Raw genomic sequence first — 22,265 nt, forward strand, 5'->3', positions numbered from 1 at the left:
TATATATATATATATATGGATGTGACACTAAAGACTGGAGTAATGGCTGCAAGAATAAATTGTATATTAAAGTAAATTAAAATTGAAAACCGTTATTTTAAATTGCAATAATATTTTACAATATTACTGTTATTTCGTTTTTTTAATCAAATATATGTAGGTTGGTTGACCATAAGAGACTTCTTTTAAACATTTTATAACATTTATTATTGTTGCTGTTAAGCAATAGTCTAAAAACATCTATAAAATAATTTTAAAAATGCTATTTTAAAAATGCTAACATGCATTTCTCCAAAACAATCGTGAGGAACACAATGTAATTCATCTTAAGGAGTCAATAACATTAACAAGATAAATGTATATATAAAAAAGATATACTAGAAGTACTAGAGAATAGTGTATGGAATAAAATGTAGCCTACATTCTATCATTCATATAATCACTCAATTCATCACTAATGTTAGCTGGTTTAACTTTAAACTCAACGGTCTAAAGTTAAACCTACTAACATTAGACCAGTTTAAATTGACATGGCACAAAGTAATTATTGGAAAGGTTTTGCATGCTAAAAATAAATCTTCTCCCAAGCCTATTAAAAGAACATGGTTAAATCTCGTTTCCATTCTATGCTTTATCAATGCATCTAAATGCGCAAAATACCAGTCAATATACATTAGGTTGTTTACAAACAATTCAGACTGCTGCACTATAATTCTCTTCTGCTCAAACATATTGCACTTCACAGGTGAGCAAACACACCTGACATTCCCATAGTTTTTGACACCCTAGTTACCTTGTCACTGCAGTATCAACGAACCATTTCACAGCAACGTCCAAACAGCAGAGAGACTGAGACAGGCGTCTTTAGATTAGGATGTGTCCAGCATCAGCGCTCAGGTGGATATGAACACGATGCAGTGTGCACTGTGTGGAAAAGGCTTCCACTTGAAATGGATACCTGCAAAGCAAAAACAAATGAAAACTGATCCCAAAGATATCAGTGTTGCTATTACTAATTCATCAGACTCTCACTTTGAATTTATTAGAGCAAAAGAACTCAAGCAATAGCCCACAAAAATACATCATAAATAATAAAAATATCCAGAGCACTAATCTAGCAATTTCTCACATTGTAAGTGAAAGCAAAATACGTCTTCAGCAATCTAATATAAACTTGCATTAAGAAGAGTAAACTTTATTTATGCTTTACCCTGTACACTGTGTCCTGACGCAAGGCAAAAATCACATGCTGTGGTAATTACCAGTCCTAGATGGCAGACAGTGCTTGCTGGAAATTAAAATTAAATAACTTAAGATATTTCTGAAACAATTGCAAGGATCAGCTGCATTTTAGCTGAGTAAACAAGTTGCTTCTTCATATGCTTGCTTACGACTATAGTTTTAGTTTTTCTTAATTTAGGTTTAAACACTTCCATACTGGGATTACTGGAAAAATCATTGAGATGGCTAAAGAGCAGATTCTAACCAAAGAAATATTTTAGAGAAGAGCCTTAAAATATTGAAAAATGTCCATTATTTTTAATGTTTTTTAAATTTTGTATTTATTTTTTGCAAATTAATAACAGTTCACCAAAAAAAAAAAAAGTACTCACTCTCAGTTGTTTACTACAAACACACCACTTTTCACTTCACAAGACATTCACTTATGCACTGAAGACGTGTGGATTACTTGTAGATTATTGTGATGTTTTTATCAGCTGTTTGGACTCTCATTCTGACGGCACCCATTCATTGCAGAGGATCCATTGGTAAGCAAGTGATGGAATGCTAAATTCCTCAAATCTGTCCTGATGAAGAAACAAACTCATCTACATCATGGATGGACTGAGGGCGAGTACATTTTCAACAAATTTTCATATTTGGCTCAACCATTTCTTTAATCCCCACTAAAATTGTAAAATTCTCCAGTTTTCCTTAACTGTGGGAATAACCTTATATATGCAGCTGAAAGCTCTTGTGTCACTGTAAAAATACAAGATGTTTGTTATTAAAGCCTCATATAGTTAAATGTAGAGAATGAGGGTGCAAAATAAAATCAATACAAACAACTGTTTAAATACAATGAGAATTTTATTAAAACAGTGCAAAAAGAAAAGAAAAAAAATAAAACTAACAAAAATCAGATGTTCTTTCCACCTAGATTGCACTGTCACACAGCCTGGGGTCACCTCTCAAACAAGGAGAAAGGTAAAAACGGCTGAAAACAAACACAAACTGCCCAATTAGCCAGAAGTAATGCACAAATATGATTAGATAAATTGCATCTGCCAGTTCTGTACATGCAACAGTTTCAGTCTCATGCAAATTGGAGAATGCTGATGACTGTAGCTCTGTCACATCCATGAAAACATACCGTATAAAAATAGTAAGCTACATCATAACAAATCAAAGATCACTGTATTAAATAAGAGAATTTAGTGTGTGAAAACTGATGGTGGTGGACGCCACCACCATCGTTAAAAAATGTACTCAAAATTCGATTAAGTATCATAATTCGCTTTGAAATAAAAATCAAAATTAGGAATCTTCAGGAGGCCCGTTTGTTTGACAACTAGCCACGTAAGAAAGAACATCCTAGTTTCAGAACTAAACATCCCAAACTTGAAAAATCTTACTACAAATATATATTTCCAAATCATACCTTGTCAGATCACTGATGGAGAAATTAGTTTGTTCACAAGAAACACTCGGATTTAAGAGGCTTCTCTTGTCAGTCATCGCCGTACGCTCCAGAATACTGACTCCACCACCAATCAGGGTACGGTCCTACAGCATACATTCGTATCTTTAAAAAACACTGTAAAACTGCATTTGATTTACAAAAATAACTTGAACGTATTTATACAACAGTTTTATTTCATAATACAAAAATGTTTGCACTCTTATTGAGGTTCAACGCTCAGGGTGGCTGAATGAGCTATCCATTCGTTAAATAACTGGATCCGTTAAACGCAAGCAACGAGTACATTGGAAGGAGAACATAAATTCCTACAGAGAGTAGTAGTCGTTTCACTGACAATTTCCTCTTGTTTGTGCCTTGAAGCTGCAATAGGTTTGCAAAAGCACAATTCACCAGACGCGCACACACAAACACAGGCTCACACGCTGAATTCCTTTTTGCAGAGTGGAAATCTGGGTAAATGGTGAATGCCTTACGAAAGACTTTGCAATTTATATTCAAATGAAAGACTTTGCAATTTATATTCAAATGAAAGACTTTGCAATTTATATTCAAATGTGCTTGACTGAACGAAAAAAAAAAATCCAAAAGCAGCAGCAGCAGCATACTCTTTGTCCCTTATTTACACTATGAAAATGTGAGCCATCTGTCTCAAAAGGTCACTAGGGGTGCACTGATTTAGACATAAAGGTGATAGCAAAAAAGAAACCTAAACAAGTGTGCCATCTACTGGTTATAAGTGTGAATAACGTGTCAAAGATATCTTGCTGTCTTTGGGTGAAAAACAAAACTAGCAACCCTTCAGGTTTTTATACCGCTAAAAAACTTCACTCTGTCAGAGATAATAGACAATTTAGTGCTTTTAAACGTAAATTAATCTAAACTGAGAATTTACAGCTTCGAATGCATGGGAGATACCAGATGAAGAGAAGAGCGAGGTAAGTTAACATTTTGTTAGGATACTAACCTAGCATATATTTAATTGTGCAAATCAGTAATGCAAATGTGGGAACATTGTGGCCTTGAGCTGACACAGTTATACAAATATTTGCATACGACTGATTACATCTGTATTGAGTGTTTGACAAGTGGAAGTGGGTTCGCTGCGACGACAACACCAACTCTACATCTACCATCAATGCAGCACACTAACACTTAACCACATCAAATGAACATGATCACAGCAGCAACATCCTCTTACAGTACTATAGAGCCCATTTCACATGAGCAATGAGAAGGTAAAGGGACAGTTCAGCCCAAAATGAAGAACCTGTCGTCATCATTTCATTAACCCTCATGTCGTTCTGAACCTGTATGACTTTCTTTCTGCTGTGTCCAGCAGAACGTCCAAACTGATCTTTTCCATATAATGAAAATGAATGGGGACATGTGCTCCAAGTCAAAATGCTGTAACTAAATATTTTAACAGAGCAAAATTAGTAGCATGTAAATGACATGTAACAGACTGGTTTGACTCAGATTCAGAGAAAACTGAGTGCATGTGTGCTATATTAGCAGTTTTGCCCTCCAACGTAGCTCTCAAAATCTCATTTGCACATCCACATCGGCTTGTTGTGCTCAGTTAAGACACAAGAACCAAATGGAGTTTGTCATCACTGGCATCACATTTGTCAGTAGGCGAGATGGAGCGGAAGACTTTCTGTGAATAATGACTTCTGGTCCATTACTCACATTAAGTGATTGGTTCACATTTACTTCCATTATATGGAAAAGAACAATCTACTTTTGTATTGGCCAATCATACAGGTTTGGAATGGCATGTAAGGCTGAATTAATAACAGTATTTTTATTTCTGGCTGAATTGTACTTTAATGTCTGTTAACAGTGTAACAGGATTAATAAATGATGAACAGGATTTGATCTCGATATACCATTCATTGTGTAATTGAGATACTGAGAGATCTGCTGGCATCCCTCTAACTCCACAAATATCAACAACACTATAATCAGCACTGCGAATCCAAAACCAAACAGAAGTAGAAATTCAGTTCAACAATCCCCCTGAACTAAGACTGAAAAGGCAACTAGGAAACAAGTGAGCTTGCACACAGCAGTGGCACCTACAGCCGAACCCTGACCTCTGCAGTCCACGCGAGTGGAACTGCAAGTTCTCCCTCCAGAACGGAGCGAAATGCCAGACTAGAAGCACAGCAACATAACAGTCTATTAATTGTCACGTCTGAAACCCACACGCACAACCTCTGGACATTAGAAAAGTGCTTGATTTGGTGCAGTGACTGCTCTGGGGGCGATTTTAAGCCGGTAACATTTGAAGGGGTCCAAAATTGTTTCAACATCAGCCCCCTTTGACCTGCGAGTACCTAGAACTCATTTATTAACATAACTCTTCTGCATGATGTACCATTTCTGAAAAATGACATCTGATTTACTTTTTTTTTTTTTTTTCCGCTAATTTTAAAGGTTTTGCACTTTTAAATGTTGTAGAAACACTTAGTAAAACGTAAACGACTGTGATTTTTTAATATGGACATGTGAAGACCCAAAGCAAAACCTTTGGCTATCAAGGTTTAGCTCTGTAAGTTGAACATCTTAGAAGCGAGAAAGCACCATTTGAGCTAATTCAAGCCAGTCGGGTATGGCTTCCAAAGGGGCGCAAGTTAAATTATTGTAGCGTTGGGCCAATGCAGATAACACTCTCTTGAAGTTAACAGTGTGTTTTTGCCTTACAATTGCAATATGGCAAGTCTTACATTGATTGCAGCTGAAATCCTACTTGAAATGTCTATTAAGCAGCTGATATAAATACGTATTTTCTGGTTGTGCTTAACGTGTATTTTGGGGTACGCGGCATGTTCGTGTGATGCAACATAGCACATTGTGCTCCAATGTCTATTGCCTGTGCTCTACATTCTCGCCACTAAGAGGAGACAAGGAGACAGGAAAGAGGATGACCACGTCAAGCAAATGTGGGCGGAGCTTAAAGCTTCTGCCTATGAGCCACAGCAAATGTAACACAACAGCAGTCCTATTCCCACAATGGCCATTCATTGTGGGCGCCGAGTCTCAGTAACCTGGTTCAGAAAGGCCGAACTTATGTCTTAAAGCAAGATCCACGCAAACAGGATATGATGTGGCTCACACGGCGTGCTCCAATGAGTCCTATAGGAGAGAAACCGGACAGAGATTGTCCATTCAAAACCTGTGGATAGCCGGCTCCGTTTCCCGTCTCTTCAGCTCCTCTCTGTAGCAGTACGAGCAGTAATTGCCCGTCTCGGGGTGGCCGTAGTAATTGCACGTAGGCGTTCGGCATTTGCTGGACTGCAGGTTGGCGAGGCCACCCGCACTGCCTAAAGAGTAATGCCTCAAGGGCATCGGCCCATTGCGACTGTCCAAAGTGAAACGTGAGTCCCGCAAGCCATTTGTGTAGCCTCCAGCAGGTTCGGTTGGGTAATCAATTGGGTCATGATCTTGGGGAAAAGACATCAGGCAGGGGCTGATGATACGGGATGGGCTACCCAAGCTGGTGGAGGGAGGGTGGTACTCGGTATGGGGCGGGCCCTGTGCTAGGGGGCAGTGTCGGGGCAAGGTAGCATAGGATGGTAGGCCTGGGTAAGAAGACGGCGAACCTCCTGCCAGCTGCCGTCGTGTATCCAAATAACCATGCATATGGAGATGCTGCGTGAGTGGGGTAGGAGAATGGTCAATGAAGGTGGCCCTAGGGATTGGGACCACACCAGAGTACATCACCGGGCTGAAAGACGACGACTTCAAAGCGTTAAAAGTAGGAGGTGAGTTATCAGTGACTTCCTCTTTGCTTTCAAAACTTCTGTAACTCAGCTCAGGCCCGTCCTTTTTCAGTTGGGACCCAGCAGTCGTTGCGAGACCTCCAGCCGCTTTCCGCTCAATTTCCCTTCTCTGTTCCTGTTCGGCACGGAAGCGCTCCTCGGCGTCAACCATGTAGCGTTGGATCATTTCCTCCTGAAACGGCTGCCGGTTGCTTGTAGTGAGTAACGCAGAGAAGATGTACTTCCTTTCGCCTTGCATAGCGGATCGGAGGATGCTGAGACTCACTTTCACATCCGAGCTGTACTTAAAAGGGTCACCTTCAGTAGAGTAGCTTCCATTTTGTCGCTCGCTGGTTGAGGAGGGTGAACCTTTCCCAGAGTCCTCAGAGCCAGTTTGAATGGAAGGAGAGCTGTCCTTACTGCCCTTACGACCTCTCAGAGAGCCTTTCTTCTTCTCTTGACCCTCCTGTTTGGATCCAATTCCACTTGTATTCTTTCCCGTCATCAGGCCTCCCACATTCTTTTTCAGCTTACTGCCCAAGCTCTTGCCAAAGCTACCCAGCTTGTTGGCAACGGAGTCTGCACGTTTCTTGTCCTTATCCTTTTCTTTGTCTTTCTTTCCCTTCTCCTTTCCAATTGTGCCAGTTGTCCCTGCTGAACTGTTACTGGATGAACTAGAGGAGCTGGAAGATCCACCACTTGTTTTGCCTGTTGTGCCACTGGTTCCAGTAGTACTGCTGTCTCCATTGCCATTGGAACTGCTGCTGACGGACTCCTTATCGGACTCTCCAGAGTCTGGCGGGGTGCGGGCATCCTCTCCTGCAGATGCTGTAGGTGACTCTGGCTGGGCCAATGGGGCCTGCTGTGAATGCAAAAAATAAATAAATAATTTATTATTTAATTACTTTATTATTTTTAATTAAGAAAAGTAAGATAATCCCCCCATTTCATACCCATATCCAAATTACTTTTTGACTTTTACATATAACAAAAAAAAAGTCTGCATTTAGCATATTCATAAAAATTTATAAAAACGTAAAAAATCTGGGAAAATTATTAAACTCATCTTCAAATAAATGTGTGTACAATTTATAATATCTTTTACAACAAATAATCTTTATATCATACATTTTTTTCCAGACAAGTTTATATTTAGATAGCATAAAAATGAGAAGTGACCAGAAAACCCTCTATGCCAGTTTGGCAGTTTAATTAGAATCATCATTTATTTTTTACATCATGACTTGTAAAAAAATGTTCATGACTTGTAAAAGACTTTTACATCATGAGGGTAGTAGCTTTAAAACATATTTATACATATTTAGACATAAACCTTTTTAGTGTTAGAAATAAAAATGCTTTGAATGTACTTTTTTTGTTGTTGTTGTCAGAGCAAATTTACCAAAGGTTTCTGGCTGACAGTTTACACTAAACCAGTTAAATTATTCTTAGCACGTCAAACAAAGCAAGAAGCTCACCTGTACCTCACAGGGTAGAGGAAGCCAGGTGACAGTCATGTAGCTATGCAGCAGATGGAGCTTGGCCTCCAGAGATAAGGTTACACTGAAACCAAACAAGAGGAAGGTCAGAGCGCTGATATTCACTTATAAGTGGCACTTTAAATACCTTTGAGAAAAATGTAAATGCGAAATAATAATGAGCATGTTTCATGAAAATACAAAATAACATAAGTAGGGAAAAGTCACAAGAAACATGTGCTGAGGTATTTAACAAGATAAGTAAACTATTTTAAAACAGAATTTCATATAGTGACAAATGTGAAAGCTGTGGGAATAAGACGAACTACAGATGCAACCCTGAGCTATTTGAGAGCTTCTCTGTGTTCCATTTATAGAAAGCATTTAGTGATAATCTGCATTAAAGAATGAGAGTTGCTAATCTTGAGTGTTGGCCAACAGCGCACAGTCCCAGCATGCTCCACAGGGCTAATGCCGTCATTATGGTCAGACTTTACTAAACTCTGCTGTAAATAAGTCAGAGCGGAGTCATTTTGCACTACATAGCCAAAATAACCTGAATATTTTGAAAACATTTTTCAGAGCAAATTTGGTATATGCACAATACATAACAATTACAAGAATGTTCCAGGTTTAAAACAAGCAAAAATCTATGGATGGCATTTGTGACATGCTGTTGATTACCACAAGAAATAATTTTGACTCATCCTTCAGATTGTATAAACACGCGTGGAGAAATTACTCATATAATTTTAACAAAAATATGAGCTATGCATTTTAGCTTCAAAACTCTCAAGAATCTCTCGCTTCAGACTTAACGTGCAAGGTTATTACTGTAAACAATTTATGCTTGTTATTCTTTTTTCAATCTGAGTCTGAATTATTGTCTGTGGTAACTGACAGCATCTTAAAAATGCTGTCAATTGAGCTTAATTATATGCATGAGCATGGGCCTTTTTTATTCATTAAACTAGGTGGCACACTTGTACAGAGGATTGCACAACTGACAGTGGAGCAGAGAAAGTGATGAGCGCCTCAAAAAGCTGGGAAATGTTGATGTTTATGTAAAGACAAAAAAATCTCTTAAAATCACATTGTTAAATTTAATTCTGATTGCAAATGCATACTGCAAATTGTTTCTGCAAATGAAATTCTACCTTGCCAGCATCACATTATCGTTGTCATCTTTGCCCCATTCCCAGTCTTCTCCAGGATCCACAGCAAAGTGCAAAGGCAGCATCTTATGATCCGAGTCCGTCAGAGGGATCACCACTGCGGAGGTTTTTACCAAACAAAAGGTAACAAATGGTCAGTATCATTCTGAATTTCACTACTTCCCTACTTGTTTATAATTTGGCTTATTTACAAACACAATACAGTATTCAAATGAACTCCAAGACTACAGTCCCAAAGGCCTTTGAAGAAATAAGCTGGATTAAAGTGGATAAAGACTTTCTGGAAACAATAAATTATTGCAGATTTTGTTCGGTCTTGCTTTGAAAAACTGGTTTATCAGGCAGGAACAGCACACTGCATGAACCATAAAAAAGCAAACCGATTTGCTACATATAAACCACTCCTCACCTTGTTCTTTGGAACTGTCTTTCTGCTCCATTGAGACCAGGGCAGAAAAATGGGCCTGGTCATATGCCAGAACGAGAGGGGAGCGGTGGCACTTGCTGGCTGGTACTTCTAGGGGCAGGTAAATCCCTCCAAATGGGATTGGTGCAAAAGCTAAACAACAGGCAAAAATGATAAGCTTTGCTTATGGAACATGAGAGGACAAATGGAAAATGCATTATTTACAGGGGACATAGTCAACACTTTTGTGCCACTGCATTTTTCTGCTACAGTCATAGTCTTGGTTCTTGGTTACAATATAACCATTAAGATTTCGATTGAGCCATTTTTACAACTTGGCTTCAATAGACAAGGAAGGCTTTCTGAGTGGTAAATGTTAGAGTACCTCAACGTGTGTAAAACTCCCCACAAAAAAAAATAAAATTGTTTATCCAAAAATTAACATTCTGTCCTTATTTACCTTCCCCCCCAGAGTCCCGCAGCATGGTGTCAGCCACAGCCACTATCGGCCTACGGAGCACATGAGCAAGAACGAACACATGAAACTCCTCCAGGCTCTCGTACACCGGCTCCTCCTGTGACTCGGCACTGCGGGACACAAAACACACTCTCACAGCATGAGCAAAACACTCCAGAATACCTCTGTTTACAGCTTTCAAAGCAGAAAATAAAATCAGATGCAATCAACACACCCGTTGCTGTCGTTAGTGCTGTAGTGTATCCTGGGTTCACTGGATGCCAGTTTCAACAACTCATTCCACTCTTTCTGCCACTCTTCCTCTGTGTAAACCAGTCCCGACTGCACACAAATCCATACACACAAATATTAGGCTGAAACAAAGACCAACTTGTGCAGATTTTCTAATTACACTACTGTTCAAAAGTTTGGGGATGGTAACTTTTTCTTTTTTTTTTATATATATATATATTTTTGAAAAGTTGCATTTATCTGGTCAAAAAAAGTTGCATTTATTTGATCAAAAATACAGTAAAAACAGTAATATTGTGAAATAATACAATCTGAAAGAGTTATTTTCTATTTATTATATTTTAAAATGTAATTTATTCCTGTGATCAAAGCTGAATTTTCAGCATCATTACTCCAGTCTTCAGTGTCACATGATCCTTCAGAAATCATTCTAATATGCTGATCTGTTGCTCAAGAAACATTTCTTATTAATATAAATGGTGAAATCAATTGTGCTGCTTATTTCTGTGGAAACTGATATTTTTTCAGAACTGAAACAAAGACCAACTTGTGCAGATTTTCTAATTTTCCTAATTACACTACTGTTCAAAAGTTTGGGGATGGTAACTTTTTTTTTATTTTTTTATATATATATATTTTTGAAAAGTTGCATTTATCTGGTCAAAAAAAGTTGCATTTATTTGATCAAAAATACAGTAAAAACAGTAATATTGTGAAATAATACAATCTGAAAGAGTTATTTTCTATTTATTATATTTTAAAATGTAATTTATTCCTGTGATCAAAGCTGAATTTTCAGCATCATTACTCCAGTCTTCAGTGTAACATGATCCTTCAGAAATCATTCTAATATGCTGATCTGTTGCTCAAGAAACATTTCTTATTAATATAAATGGTGAAATCAATTGTGCTGCTTATTTCTGTGGAAACTGATATTTTTTCAGAATTCTTTGATGAATAGAAAGTTCAAAACAAAAGAGTTTATTTAAAATAGAAATCATTTATACCATTATAAATGTCTTTGCTGTTATTTTTTTGTTTAGTTTGTAAATAAAGTATTCATTTCTTTAAAAAATATAAAACACACACACACTCTCACACACACACACACAAAACACCCTTTTCAATGGTAATTTATATTTGACTTGATGGAGCCTGATACTAAACTGATTAGCATTATCTGTTATTTGTAAAATACTGTATTATTATTTGTAAAAAAAAAAAAAATGAACCAACAGATAAAGTGCTCTAACCTCTTTGTTCTGCATGGTTTGTTGCCATCTCCACCTTCGCTTTAAAGCCTCCCTCTCCAGCCCATGATCCATCAGTGCATAGAGAGACTTCCGCAGCATCAGGTCTCGATCATGAAAGCCCCACATACCTGCATAATAATGTTTTAAACATAATTACTGAATTAATATCTTAAGATTACATCTGGCAGTGGTTTCTAGGCAAGTACAGTGGGTACGGAAAGTATTCAGACCCCCTTAAATTTTTCACTCTTTGTTATATTGCAGCCATTTGCTAAAATCATTTAAGTTAATTTTTTTTCCTCATTAATGTACACACAGCACCCCATATTGACAGAAAAACACAGAATTGTTGACATTTTTGCAAATTTATTAAAAAAGAAAAACTGAAAAATGCTCAGTATTTAGTAGAAGCACCCTTTTGATCCAATACAGCCATGAGTCTTTTTGGGAAAGATGCAACAAGTTATTCACACCTGGATTTGGGGATCCTCTCCTACTGAGTAAAGGGTCTGAATACTTAGGACCATTTGATATTTCAGTTTTTCTTTTTTAATATATCTGCAAAAATGTCAACAATTCTGTGTTTTTCTGTCAATATGGGGTGCTGTGTGTACATTAATGAGGAAAAAAAATTAACTTAAATGATTTTAGCAAACGGCTGCAATATAACAAAGAGTGAAAAATTTAAGGGGGTCTGAATACTTTCCGTACCCACTGTATGCAGCTCTTTTACTGTTGCTTTGGACATAAGTTATATAGTTACACTATAAATCTAATACAGAAAAAAAGCACTTGTATAGAACTCTATGCCACTCCAATAAGCATTTGTTTTCAATAACACATTAATAAATGTTTTTTTAGCCTATAATCTTCAAGCTATGTGTAACACCAACAAACTTTTAGAAACCTGTAAGGTGGAATGAATATGTATAAAAACTGTGCTGATCGCTTACATACAAAAAGTTAGTTTGAACACTTACCCAGTGATGCAGCGTGTAACAGACAGTTCCCATCACCACTAGTAGCCAGAGGTAATAAATTCTGACAGCCGGTCCCCAAACGAGTCCACCAGTTCAACCGTCCTGTTGAAGAAAAAAAAAAGCATTTATTTCTCAAATCTGTGGCTACAGACACCAAGTTACTTCCTTCTATGGCTGCATCCAAAAATCACATACTTCCCTCTAATATAGTAAGCAAAAACAGTATGCAAACAGTAGTATGTCTGAATTCACCGTATTCATAAAATGGTTAAAAAAGTAGTTTTTCTGTTGAGATTCTGAAGTGTGCATCCAATGGAGACTTTACCATCCCATGAGGCTACAGGAAAGGATATGTGAATGGCAATGAAGTGACGCAACTGATGCTGGTAGTACATATGACAATGACATCATAAAAACAGTTTGATACTGTTTTTTTTTTTATAAAAACATACATTGATACTACATGCATTCAAACTATATAGAACATACTTTTTAATGGTCACAAATTAATTACTTCAAAATAAGTACCTACTTTTAGGTATGATTTAGCACGATCTTAGGTACGATTTACCTACTCTTAGTATACGATTGCGGACGCAGCCTGTCTTTTTCAAAAACTAGAGAGATACAGTACCTACGTAGGCAACACTAGAAGGGCAATAGTGGACCAAGTAAAATATCAATCATAAATATTTATTCAATTAATAATTAATTCAATAGTTAAATCTACTAAAAGAAGACTATTTTACCCATTATTTTGTGTGCTGTGTATCTTTAAGCTTATTAGACTATCACGCTAATGGCAAACTCCTGTGTGCGTCACATGAGAAGCAGAACATGCTGCCTATGTATGGCATTTCAAATCAGTCACTTATAATGTTACATTTTAGTCAGGATGCTTATGTAGACAGCAGAGATTAAAGCAGCTAACCGAAACAAGTTAGAAATATCTGACTATAAAACTCATAATATCAAAATATTTGGTTCAGCTGTCAGAGGAGAGATTCTTGAAATGAAATAACTAACCAGCGTGCTCCAAGGCCACCATCATGGACTGCTCAATGAGGTCTCTCTTGATGAAGCCGCGGAAGTCATCTCTGTAGACGGTGAGGTCAGGCAACTGGAAGGTGCAGAGCGGAGTGTCCAGAAGTGGCTCGTTGCTGCCGCCCGTACTGGACACGTGTGAGCGGGCCAGAGAGACGATGGTGGAGCTGGCGTGAGAGATTCCCCTCGACAGTCGCTTCTCCGTGGCTGCTGCCATGATACATGTTCAGATTACTGCATATACTGGAGAATATAAAACTAGACACTGGTAAGCTATTATCTGGTCGACCTATTCTTATCAGTCCTCCACTCCCTTCAGTTCGAAAACAAGGTTAGTCAGGTGAGAGTGGGCAAGGCTTTGAAATGACAACTAACTGTCATGATCAGGGTAAATCATTTACAAAAATTACAAACCACATTTGAGAATTAAGGTCAGGCCGTGCAGACAGACCTTCTAGTGCTTTTGTACCTTGAACAACCTCATCTTGGCGATGCAAGAGAGGCCGCCCCGTCCGAGCTATCTCCTTTTCAAAGGAGGGATACTCTCTCTCCTCAGCAAAGGTGCATGAGAGGTTCCCAGCGTGCACTTGTCTCAGCTGTTCAAAGTCACTCAGTGCAGCCGAGAGGTCCCAGTTTTTTCCTGCGAAGAAAGCCACATTCATGAAGCATGCAAGAAAATAAGAGTTCATAGTTCCACTGCACCTCTGCTTAGGAGTTTAAATATTAACCCGACATAGCAGCAAAGTTCAATGACACATTCCGCTGCAGTTGCTTGTGCAAATACTGGTCAGTACCGACTGTCAAGCATGAATACTGCAGAACTATACATATTTTAACTCATTCTCTTATCTGCAGTGTTGCTAGGCAACATGTGCTGGGTTTGTTAAGGCTTTACTGCACACATTCATATAGATGCTTTTTTGCTCTTCTGCAATCACTTAATCATAAAGACCTTAGTCAGGGTAGATGCCATATTTAACACTATATGGCTCATGTAGTTTTGTAAAGTATGTATAATCAAGAAAAGTTACATATAATATCATAATGTTTAAAAAATAAATGAAAATTAAAATTGCATAAATATTATTTATATCTGTATATAAAATCAGAGAGGGTGATGGGGAACAGGATGGTTTTGGCTCACCCTCTAGCAGGTCTCTGGCCAGTCCGGGTTCAGCTCCAGTAGAACGGACAAAGTCGGACAGGACTGCGTCCATATCCAAAGTCATGTGATCATGAATTTACAGTGCAGAAGGGGGCATCAGGAGAGAGAAAAGACAGGAGAGTAATTCTCCCTCACAGCAGAAGGACTGTTTCGGCCACACCTAAAGAGCAAGAGAAGAAAACAGACAGTGAGGCCATGTTTAAGCTTTGGCTCTGTGCATCATATTGGTGCACATTACCAGAGATCTGTTGACTCCAGCAGTCACATGTCTTTCCTGTGACCTCTGCTGTGGAGCTCAGCTGAATGCTTCAGTTTGCATTACAGAGAATTTGCAATTCATTAGAAAGATGGCTACTATGATAGCACAGTTTTAGGCACATTTTAAAGTCCCAAATGATGTTATTTCAATAACTGTAAAATAAAAAGTAATTCAATGACATATTGAGGGGAAAAACACCCACCTACATACAAAACAGGGCTCAACAAAAATGATTTTTTCCCCCCGCTGACCTCACCAGTCATAATACAATTTTATTTTTGCAACATACACATAAAAGTTTGGGGTGAGCAAGATTTAATTTTTTTAAATAAATGAACACTTATTCAGCAAGGAAGCATTAAATTGATCAAAAGTGACATTAAAGACATAATGTAACAAAAGTTTTCAATGCTGTTTGAACTAACCTAACTAGGGATGTCAACGATTAATCGATGAACGATTAATTGTCCATAAGAGATGCAATCGATTAAAGCTATCGATGGTCCATTAAGCTATTTAATTTTGGGGTGCATGCGGCTCATGCGCAAAACACGTGCGAGCGGCTGTGAGTGACGTTGACTGTATACGAATGCATCATCATTCATTCATAATGTACAAATTAAGCCTTTAATGTGATTTAAACATTTAGTACATTAAAATAGAAACAACACAAAGTTCTTCAACATGGAAAGCAATAGAAATGTAGTAACTAAGTAATTTCCCCAGATAATTGTTTCATATCGTGCGCTTTGCAGGGCTGCGGGACACAGGACAGATAATAACTCATGATTTAACTAATTAATAAATCGAACGAATTCTTACTTCATGGCCATGAAATATTTCATTTCCCTTTCCGCGCGTTTACCGCATTAAGAGATGCGAAAACAGTGATAAAAAGTGAAAGACAATAAAATAAACATGCAAAATTAGAGGGTTAGACGGTGAGGATTTAGGAAAATAAACAATGCCTAAATATTACTGAATTTGTGGAAATTCGTGACCAACCGGCAAACCAGAACAAAGCCGCGTAAATGTAGGTTATATGGGCTCGAACAGCATCCAAAAGCATGGTCGCGATGTAACATTTTCCAGCTAAACAATTATTCCTCCAATAAACAAAGCTTTTATACCACTAAAGTATAGGCCTAAAATAAAAATAATTTGTTTTCATAAAAAAAAAAAAAGGAGAAATATATCTGACTTAAATAATTAAGCTAACAGATTTAAAACAGAAGTGTGGTGCGGCGCTCCATAAACAAGTTCAGGGAAAGGAAAGGATGACAACGCGCATTCTGTTTGTTTGCTTTATTTTACAAAAGCACAAATCTTCTGTTTTTATTGTGAGTGGTGGTCTCCGTGACGGGATAGGAAACGTACGGCACGCTCTCTTCATCTTATCAAATGATCATAATCACATCTATTAATTTTACAATCCTGCTACTAGCATTTTATTCAGACTAAAACCCCTTTAATTCGGGTGAGAGCGGGGTTTTTTTTGAGTGGCTTTTGCACATCCTGTCATGACGCATTTTGCAGCATCAAGGTTAACGATTAATCGATTAATTGATCGTTAAATGACGATCGATCATGGAAATGATCGAAAATTGACATCCCTAAACCTAACCAATCAAGCTTTACAAATTGTTTTAGTTCTTAACTCTAAGTTTCCTACTTGTGCATTTGGAAGTCATCATTACAAACATGTGCATTCAAATGATTTTAGTTCAGTCTAGTCATTTAGTCTGAATAAAATGGTTGTGTTAGCAGTTTTGTTAATGTCTCTCTTTTGTATTTTATGTAAGACAGGAAGCTTTTTTTTGTTCAAATGCAACACAAATAAGAGCAAATTATGTGTGTAATTGATGTTTTCTCTGTGTCAGCACAAGAATGATGCATAGATAATGATGGAAAATTTAGTTTTGTCACACAAGTCTGACTCCTCATAAACTGGCTAAATGAGTATTGTTTTCCAGTAAGCTTTATAGTCATTCCTCATCAACAGCACACAAAACACACACAGACTGAATTGTACAGTCAATATTCACAGAAAGTACCATTCATGTGCACGTATCTCATTGCACATAAAAGCTCTGATCCTTTATGCCTTAAACTGCACTGCCCGAAGCATCCTGACACAAAGTGGCGGTCAGCTGAGATGCCAGCACAGGAAAGCACTGGAAGAGCTGAACAATGCCACTGAACTATCAGTTATGGCTGTTATTAAAATTATTGAAAAATTGATAATGTACATAATGCAATATGCATATCTCAAAAACCTGCAATAAGTCAATGATTTTAATAATTCAGAAAGTTACGTTTATGGCAACCCTCTACATTGCGAGTAAATCACTGGCATATGCGACTAATCTTTACTCTGGGCGACTAAATGATGTCTAATATTAGCCAATGGCTAATAAATTCTCAGATTTTACTCGCCAGTGTGTGAGTTGGACGCTAAGTATAAGTTTAGCACAGATATATTTTCACTCGCCGAACACACTGACTGAGCGCTTCAGAGTTTCACTCTCCGTCAAGCGATCTGTGATATTTTTCAGTTCATTTGAATGAATGCGCAGCGCACCTGTGTTTGTGTATTTGCAAAGTGAGAGAGAGAGAGAGAGCGAGAGAGTCTTGCATAACATGCAGAATTGATGTGATGCATGTAAACGATATTCTTTGTTGTATTTTCCTTGCAGAACCATGCATTTTATATTGTTCTTATTAGTAGAATTCTAGGTATTATTATTATTATCTTATCAGTATTATTGTTAGTTTTTCCACTTTTTTTTTACAGAAACACTGAATAACCAAAAAAGCAGCACCACCAGTCCTAAGTTCAGTTAAAATGACTAATATGCATTCATACATGGTTTTAATTCTAATTACTAAAGTTCTACCATTAAATAATACTTGATTATCATATAATGCTTGACTGACTGATGTTAAGAATGTAGTACTTTCAGATATTTAAAAAGATGTGCCATTTTACAAACATATATATATATATATATATTTAAAACACACACACACACACACACACACACACATGCATATATGGTATATCAGTCTGGCGAGTAAACTAAAAAATTTACTAGCCATGTGCGATTCAATTGGCAAGGTGTCCGTAGAGGGTTGTATGGTGATGCAAAGAGCAAAGAATAAATTGGGGACACAATCCTGCTGCGCCACAGAACACCACTTACATATTTTTTTTCATTATATTAAAATATTTTTGTCCCAACTTGTTGTTAATGTATATACTGACTTCACCAAGTCTATGCCTCACATAGAGAAATATCATAATACAGATCACACTTTCACTTGTGCTGTTTTTTTTGTCAAATGCCACTTTCCACAGTCAGAAAAAATAAGCAACAAAAATAATTACAATATAATGATGACCATTTAAAATATTATATGAATACCAATTAACCAACAATTAAGCTTTTTTCATTACATTCATTCAGAAACAGACAATAAGCAGAGATCATAGATATAACAAGGTAGTTAAATAATTTTCAGTTTTTGAATGTTTAAATATAATTTTTATTGATTTCATATTGCACATCAAATATCTCACCATTTAACAATCTATCACATTTTTCTTGAATATCGTGCAGCCCTACCATAATGCCTTATTCAAGCCGAGCTGCTCAGTTGTAAAGCATTTCAAATGGCTGCTGAAACAAAGCTTTATGGATGACATATCAAATTAAAGTGCCAATTACATCTTCCTCAACAGGAAAATGCAAATCAACTCAAACAAAGGTGTCAGTGTAAATCCTCTGACATGTTAAATAGTGATTCATTGCTGCTGATTACACTTTACAGGTTTGCTAACTAACAGAGACATCACATATAGATGATGACATTCTGCAGTCAAAAGTTCCCAAGTTTAAATCTCCCCTCCCTGCTGTAATGGTACATCCTGTTAGCGCTGCCGTCGCCTCCCTGTAAGCTCTGACTCAAACTTTTCAACATAATGCCCATGACTCATGATCCTTACTGGGCCCTCCCCACCTCTACGCCCAACAAAAAGGCAGGCGGCTCACAGTGCCACTGATGGACATAAAGGGCCTTTTCAGTGGGGGAGCTGCTTTCTCTCTCGCTTTGACTTTGTTTGGCAAATATAGAAGAGCGACTAGAGAAAGACCAACAGCAAAAACAAGAGAATCCGTTGAATCTAGAACATGATTAAACATTTCTACCTGATGATTTCTAGGCATGTAAATAGCTCCTGCCCAGAGCTGCTAATCAGACTAATCCACTGGGTGGGGATAAGATTAGTGACTCAAAACAGTTCCTGTCAAAAGTTCAAAGTAAATATGAAGAGCTAAATAAAACCTTGAATGACTCAGTAGCATATAGTTCGCTTCATGCTCACCTGACATCTTTCATAACATTAGATAGAGTGAGTCAGCCTCTTCTATAACACAAACAAACACAACAGGGCAGCAGTTTCAGAGGTCTGGGACCCCAGGACAAGATCATAAGCCCATCTCTCAGCAGAACCATCCAACAAGCAAAACTGTTAAAGACAGAAGTCATGGAGTTGTATAAAAACCTGACAAAAAAAAAAAAAAAAGACAAAAAAAAAAAAGATTAAACTGTGAAAAACTTAAAAGAAATGATGGCCAGTTACAGTGGGTACGGAAAGTATTCAGACCCCCTTAAATTTTTCACTCTTTGTTATATACATCACTTGCTCACCAATGGATCCTCTGCAATGAATGGGTGCCGTCAGAATGAGAGTCCAAACAGCTGATTAAAAACACCACAGTAATCCACACTACTCCATCAATTAACATCTTGTGAAACCAAAAGCTGCATGCAATAAACAAATCCATCATTAAAAAATGTGAGTCCTCTATACATAATATTGCTTTCTCCGGTGAAAAAGTATTTTCATCTGAATTAGGACAGAAATATGTATATATCAAGCACCGTTTAAAAGCGAAAACAGGCCAAAACAGTTCTAAACAAATATGTCGTTAGATTTTGATGTGAGAGGACAACAGCAGATAGACTTTTTCACTTGAGGAAGCCTTATTATGGATTATGGATATTTTGGTCAGAAGCGACAGTTTATAATTAAAATGCCTTGATGGATTTGTTTATTACAAACATGCAGCTTTTCACTTAAAGGGGTCATATGATGCGATTTCAAGTTTTCCTTTGTCTTTGGAGTGTTACAAGCTGTTCGTGCATATATAAGATCCGTAAAGTTGCAAAGACTAAAGTCTCAAACCCAAGGAGATATACTTTATAAAAGTTAAGATTCGTCCACGCCTTCCTAAAATGCCTCATTTAAACAAGCCCCCACATATCTGTCACTGTGTTGGACGATTTGCATAACACCGCCCAAATGTTTATGCAAAGAAAGAAGGCGTGTCATGGAGACGCTGTGTGTTTCCAAATATGATAAGGGGCGTAACATTTCTGTCACACGCTTGAGGTATTCGGCCAACCACAACGCACTGGATAGCTGGCCAATCAGAGCACACCTCTCTTTTCAGAACGATGAGCTTTGTAAAAATCAACGCATTTCAGAAAGGCGGGGCAGAGAGGAGCAACACTAATGTACAGTATGTGAAATAATGTATTTTTTTTACCTTAAACTGCGTAAACATTGCATTACACCAAATACACAAAATAATTGTGTAATAATAATTTTTAGCATCGTCATATGACCCCTTTTAATCAGCTGTTTGGACTCTCATTCTGACGGCACCCATACACTGCAGAGAATCCACTGGTGAGCAAGTGATACAATGCTAAATTTCTCCAAATCTGTTCCTAATGAGAAAAACTCATCAACATCTTGGATGGCCTGAGGGCAAGCAAATTTTTTAGCAAATTTTCATCTTTGTGTGAACTATGCCTTTAACATCTCAGGTTACTGCGGGAGAAACAACTAACAAAAGGCTATAACAGCATGTTTACAGAGTCAGTTTATAGGCAATTTGGATGGTCTCTCAACTAGGCCTGGGCGATAAAACGGTATCGGTATTTATCGACGGTACACCTTCATCGATAACGATAGAAAATTTTTTCTATATAGCGCACAATATAGGCACGTGCTATGAGTGACGCAGACAGCCCACGAACACATGCTTAAATGAGTGCTGTGCCTGTCTGTGATGAGGAGATTGTGAACAAAGAATGAATCTTAGTCGAATTTAAAATAAAAAAATTGCATTTGAATGCAAAAACGGTGCAATCGAATGTTGTGTGCACGTCCGGGAGCCTTATCAGTGGCGCACGAGATGCGGTGATAATGCTGTAAGTGATGTTGCTGCATTTTAATGTTTTGTTAGTCTAGCCCACGAGATGCGCCGCTGCTGCGTTATGCATTCAAAATATTAGAGAAATATAGTAACTCAATGCGGAGAAGATCTTAATTAGGTTAAAACCGAAACCAAGCCATTCACACAGAACGCATATTCAGCGCATTTATTAGACGGACAAATATGACTGCTGCACTCGCGTCTCACACAAGAGATGTAGCCATGCAAAGTTAAAAAAAGTTTATAAACTTTTAGAAAATGTCGTGAATTTGTAAAGGTTTATTCCATTTCACTGCGTCTCTTATGTTTTTAAATGCAATCTGCGTGAAGGGCGATTCGGCTCTTTGGATTTAGCAATCCATAAATACATGATGCTGTTTTGTTCATAATTGTTTATGCAATTTACGAAATTATATTTGACTTTATGCACATTTTTTATAGACAGTTGTTATTTCATTGCATTGAATAAACAAATTAATGCGCAGCATTATTTTGCTCATTGCGCCCTCCTGTGGCCTCGAGAGAAAAGACAAAAGTTTCCTTAAAACTTATTTAATCTGCATATAAAACATAAGAAAGGAGGTATTTGTTTACATTTTATTTTGTGTTTGACTTAAAACAAAACAAAAATTAAAAACAGTGGTTAAATAATAATTTAAAAAAAGTTTTAAAAAGGGTTATAAAAAATGTCAATAATTATCGATACCGAACAATATGAAACATTATATCGTTGATAAATTTTTTTAGCTATATCGCCCAGCCCTACTCTCAACATCACATTTGAAAGTGAAAGTGAAAGTGACGTGACATGTGGCCAAGTATGGTGACCCATACTAGGAATTAGTGCTCTGCATTTATCCCATCCTTAGTGCACACACACCGCAGTGAACACACACACACTGTGAACACACACTCGGAGCAGTGGGCAGCCACTGCACTGCTGCGGCGCCCGGGGAGCAGTTGGGGGTTCGGTGCCTTGCTCAAGGACACCTCAGTCGTGGTATTGAAGGTGGAAGAGAGCGCTGTACATTCACTCCCCCC

General features: G+C 37.6%; 1 protein-coding gene across 5 annotated transcripts in view; it reads right to left on the bottom strand.

Annotated features, from left to right (window-relative positions):
* Nucleotides 1–5,075: 5,075 nt before the first annotated feature.
* The window catches only part of otud7b (OTU deubiquitinase 7B), a 31,385-nt gene continuing 14,195 nt past the window's right edge, over nucleotides 5,076–22,265 (bottom strand). Inside the window, exons 2-12 of one of the 5 annotated variants that reach the window (XM_016538663.1) lie at nucleotides 14,658–14,838; nucleotides 13,983–14,153; nucleotides 13,496–13,720; nucleotides 12,470–12,571; nucleotides 11,490–11,617; nucleotides 10,220–10,326; nucleotides 9,988–10,115; nucleotides 9,531–9,680; nucleotides 9,104–9,218; nucleotides 7,953–8,031; nucleotides 5,076–7,330 (exon numbers count right to left, since the gene is read on the bottom strand). In XM_016538663.1, coding sequence (XP_016394149.1) covers nucleotides 5,876–7,330; nucleotides 7,953–8,031; nucleotides 9,104–9,218; nucleotides 9,531–9,680; nucleotides 9,988–10,115; nucleotides 10,220–10,326; nucleotides 11,490–11,617; nucleotides 12,470–12,571; nucleotides 13,496–13,720; nucleotides 13,983–14,153; nucleotides 14,658–14,742 — 2,745 coding nt within the window. In that variant the 5' untranslated portion in view covers nucleotides 14,743–14,838 and the 3' untranslated portion in view covers nucleotides 5,076–5,875. Of the gene's footprint in view, nucleotides 7,331–7,946; nucleotides 8,032–9,103; nucleotides 9,219–9,530; nucleotides 9,681–9,987; nucleotides 10,116–10,219; nucleotides 10,327–11,489; nucleotides 11,618–12,469; nucleotides 12,572–13,495; nucleotides 13,724–13,964; nucleotides 14,154–14,657; nucleotides 14,839–22,265 lie in introns of all 5 variants that reach the window. The other 4 variants (XM_016538662.1, XM_016538661.1, XM_016538660.1 and 1 more) reach the window with 4 other exon arrangements.

This window comes from Sinocyclocheilus rhinocerous, unplaced genomic scaffold (genome assembly GCF_001515625.1).
Source record: "Sinocyclocheilus rhinocerous isolate Xijiao unplaced genomic scaffold, SAMN03320098_v1.1 scaffold66, whole genome shotgun sequence".
Taxonomy (NCBI): domain Eukaryota; kingdom Metazoa; phylum Chordata; class Actinopteri; order Cypriniformes; family Cyprinidae; genus Sinocyclocheilus; species Sinocyclocheilus rhinocerous.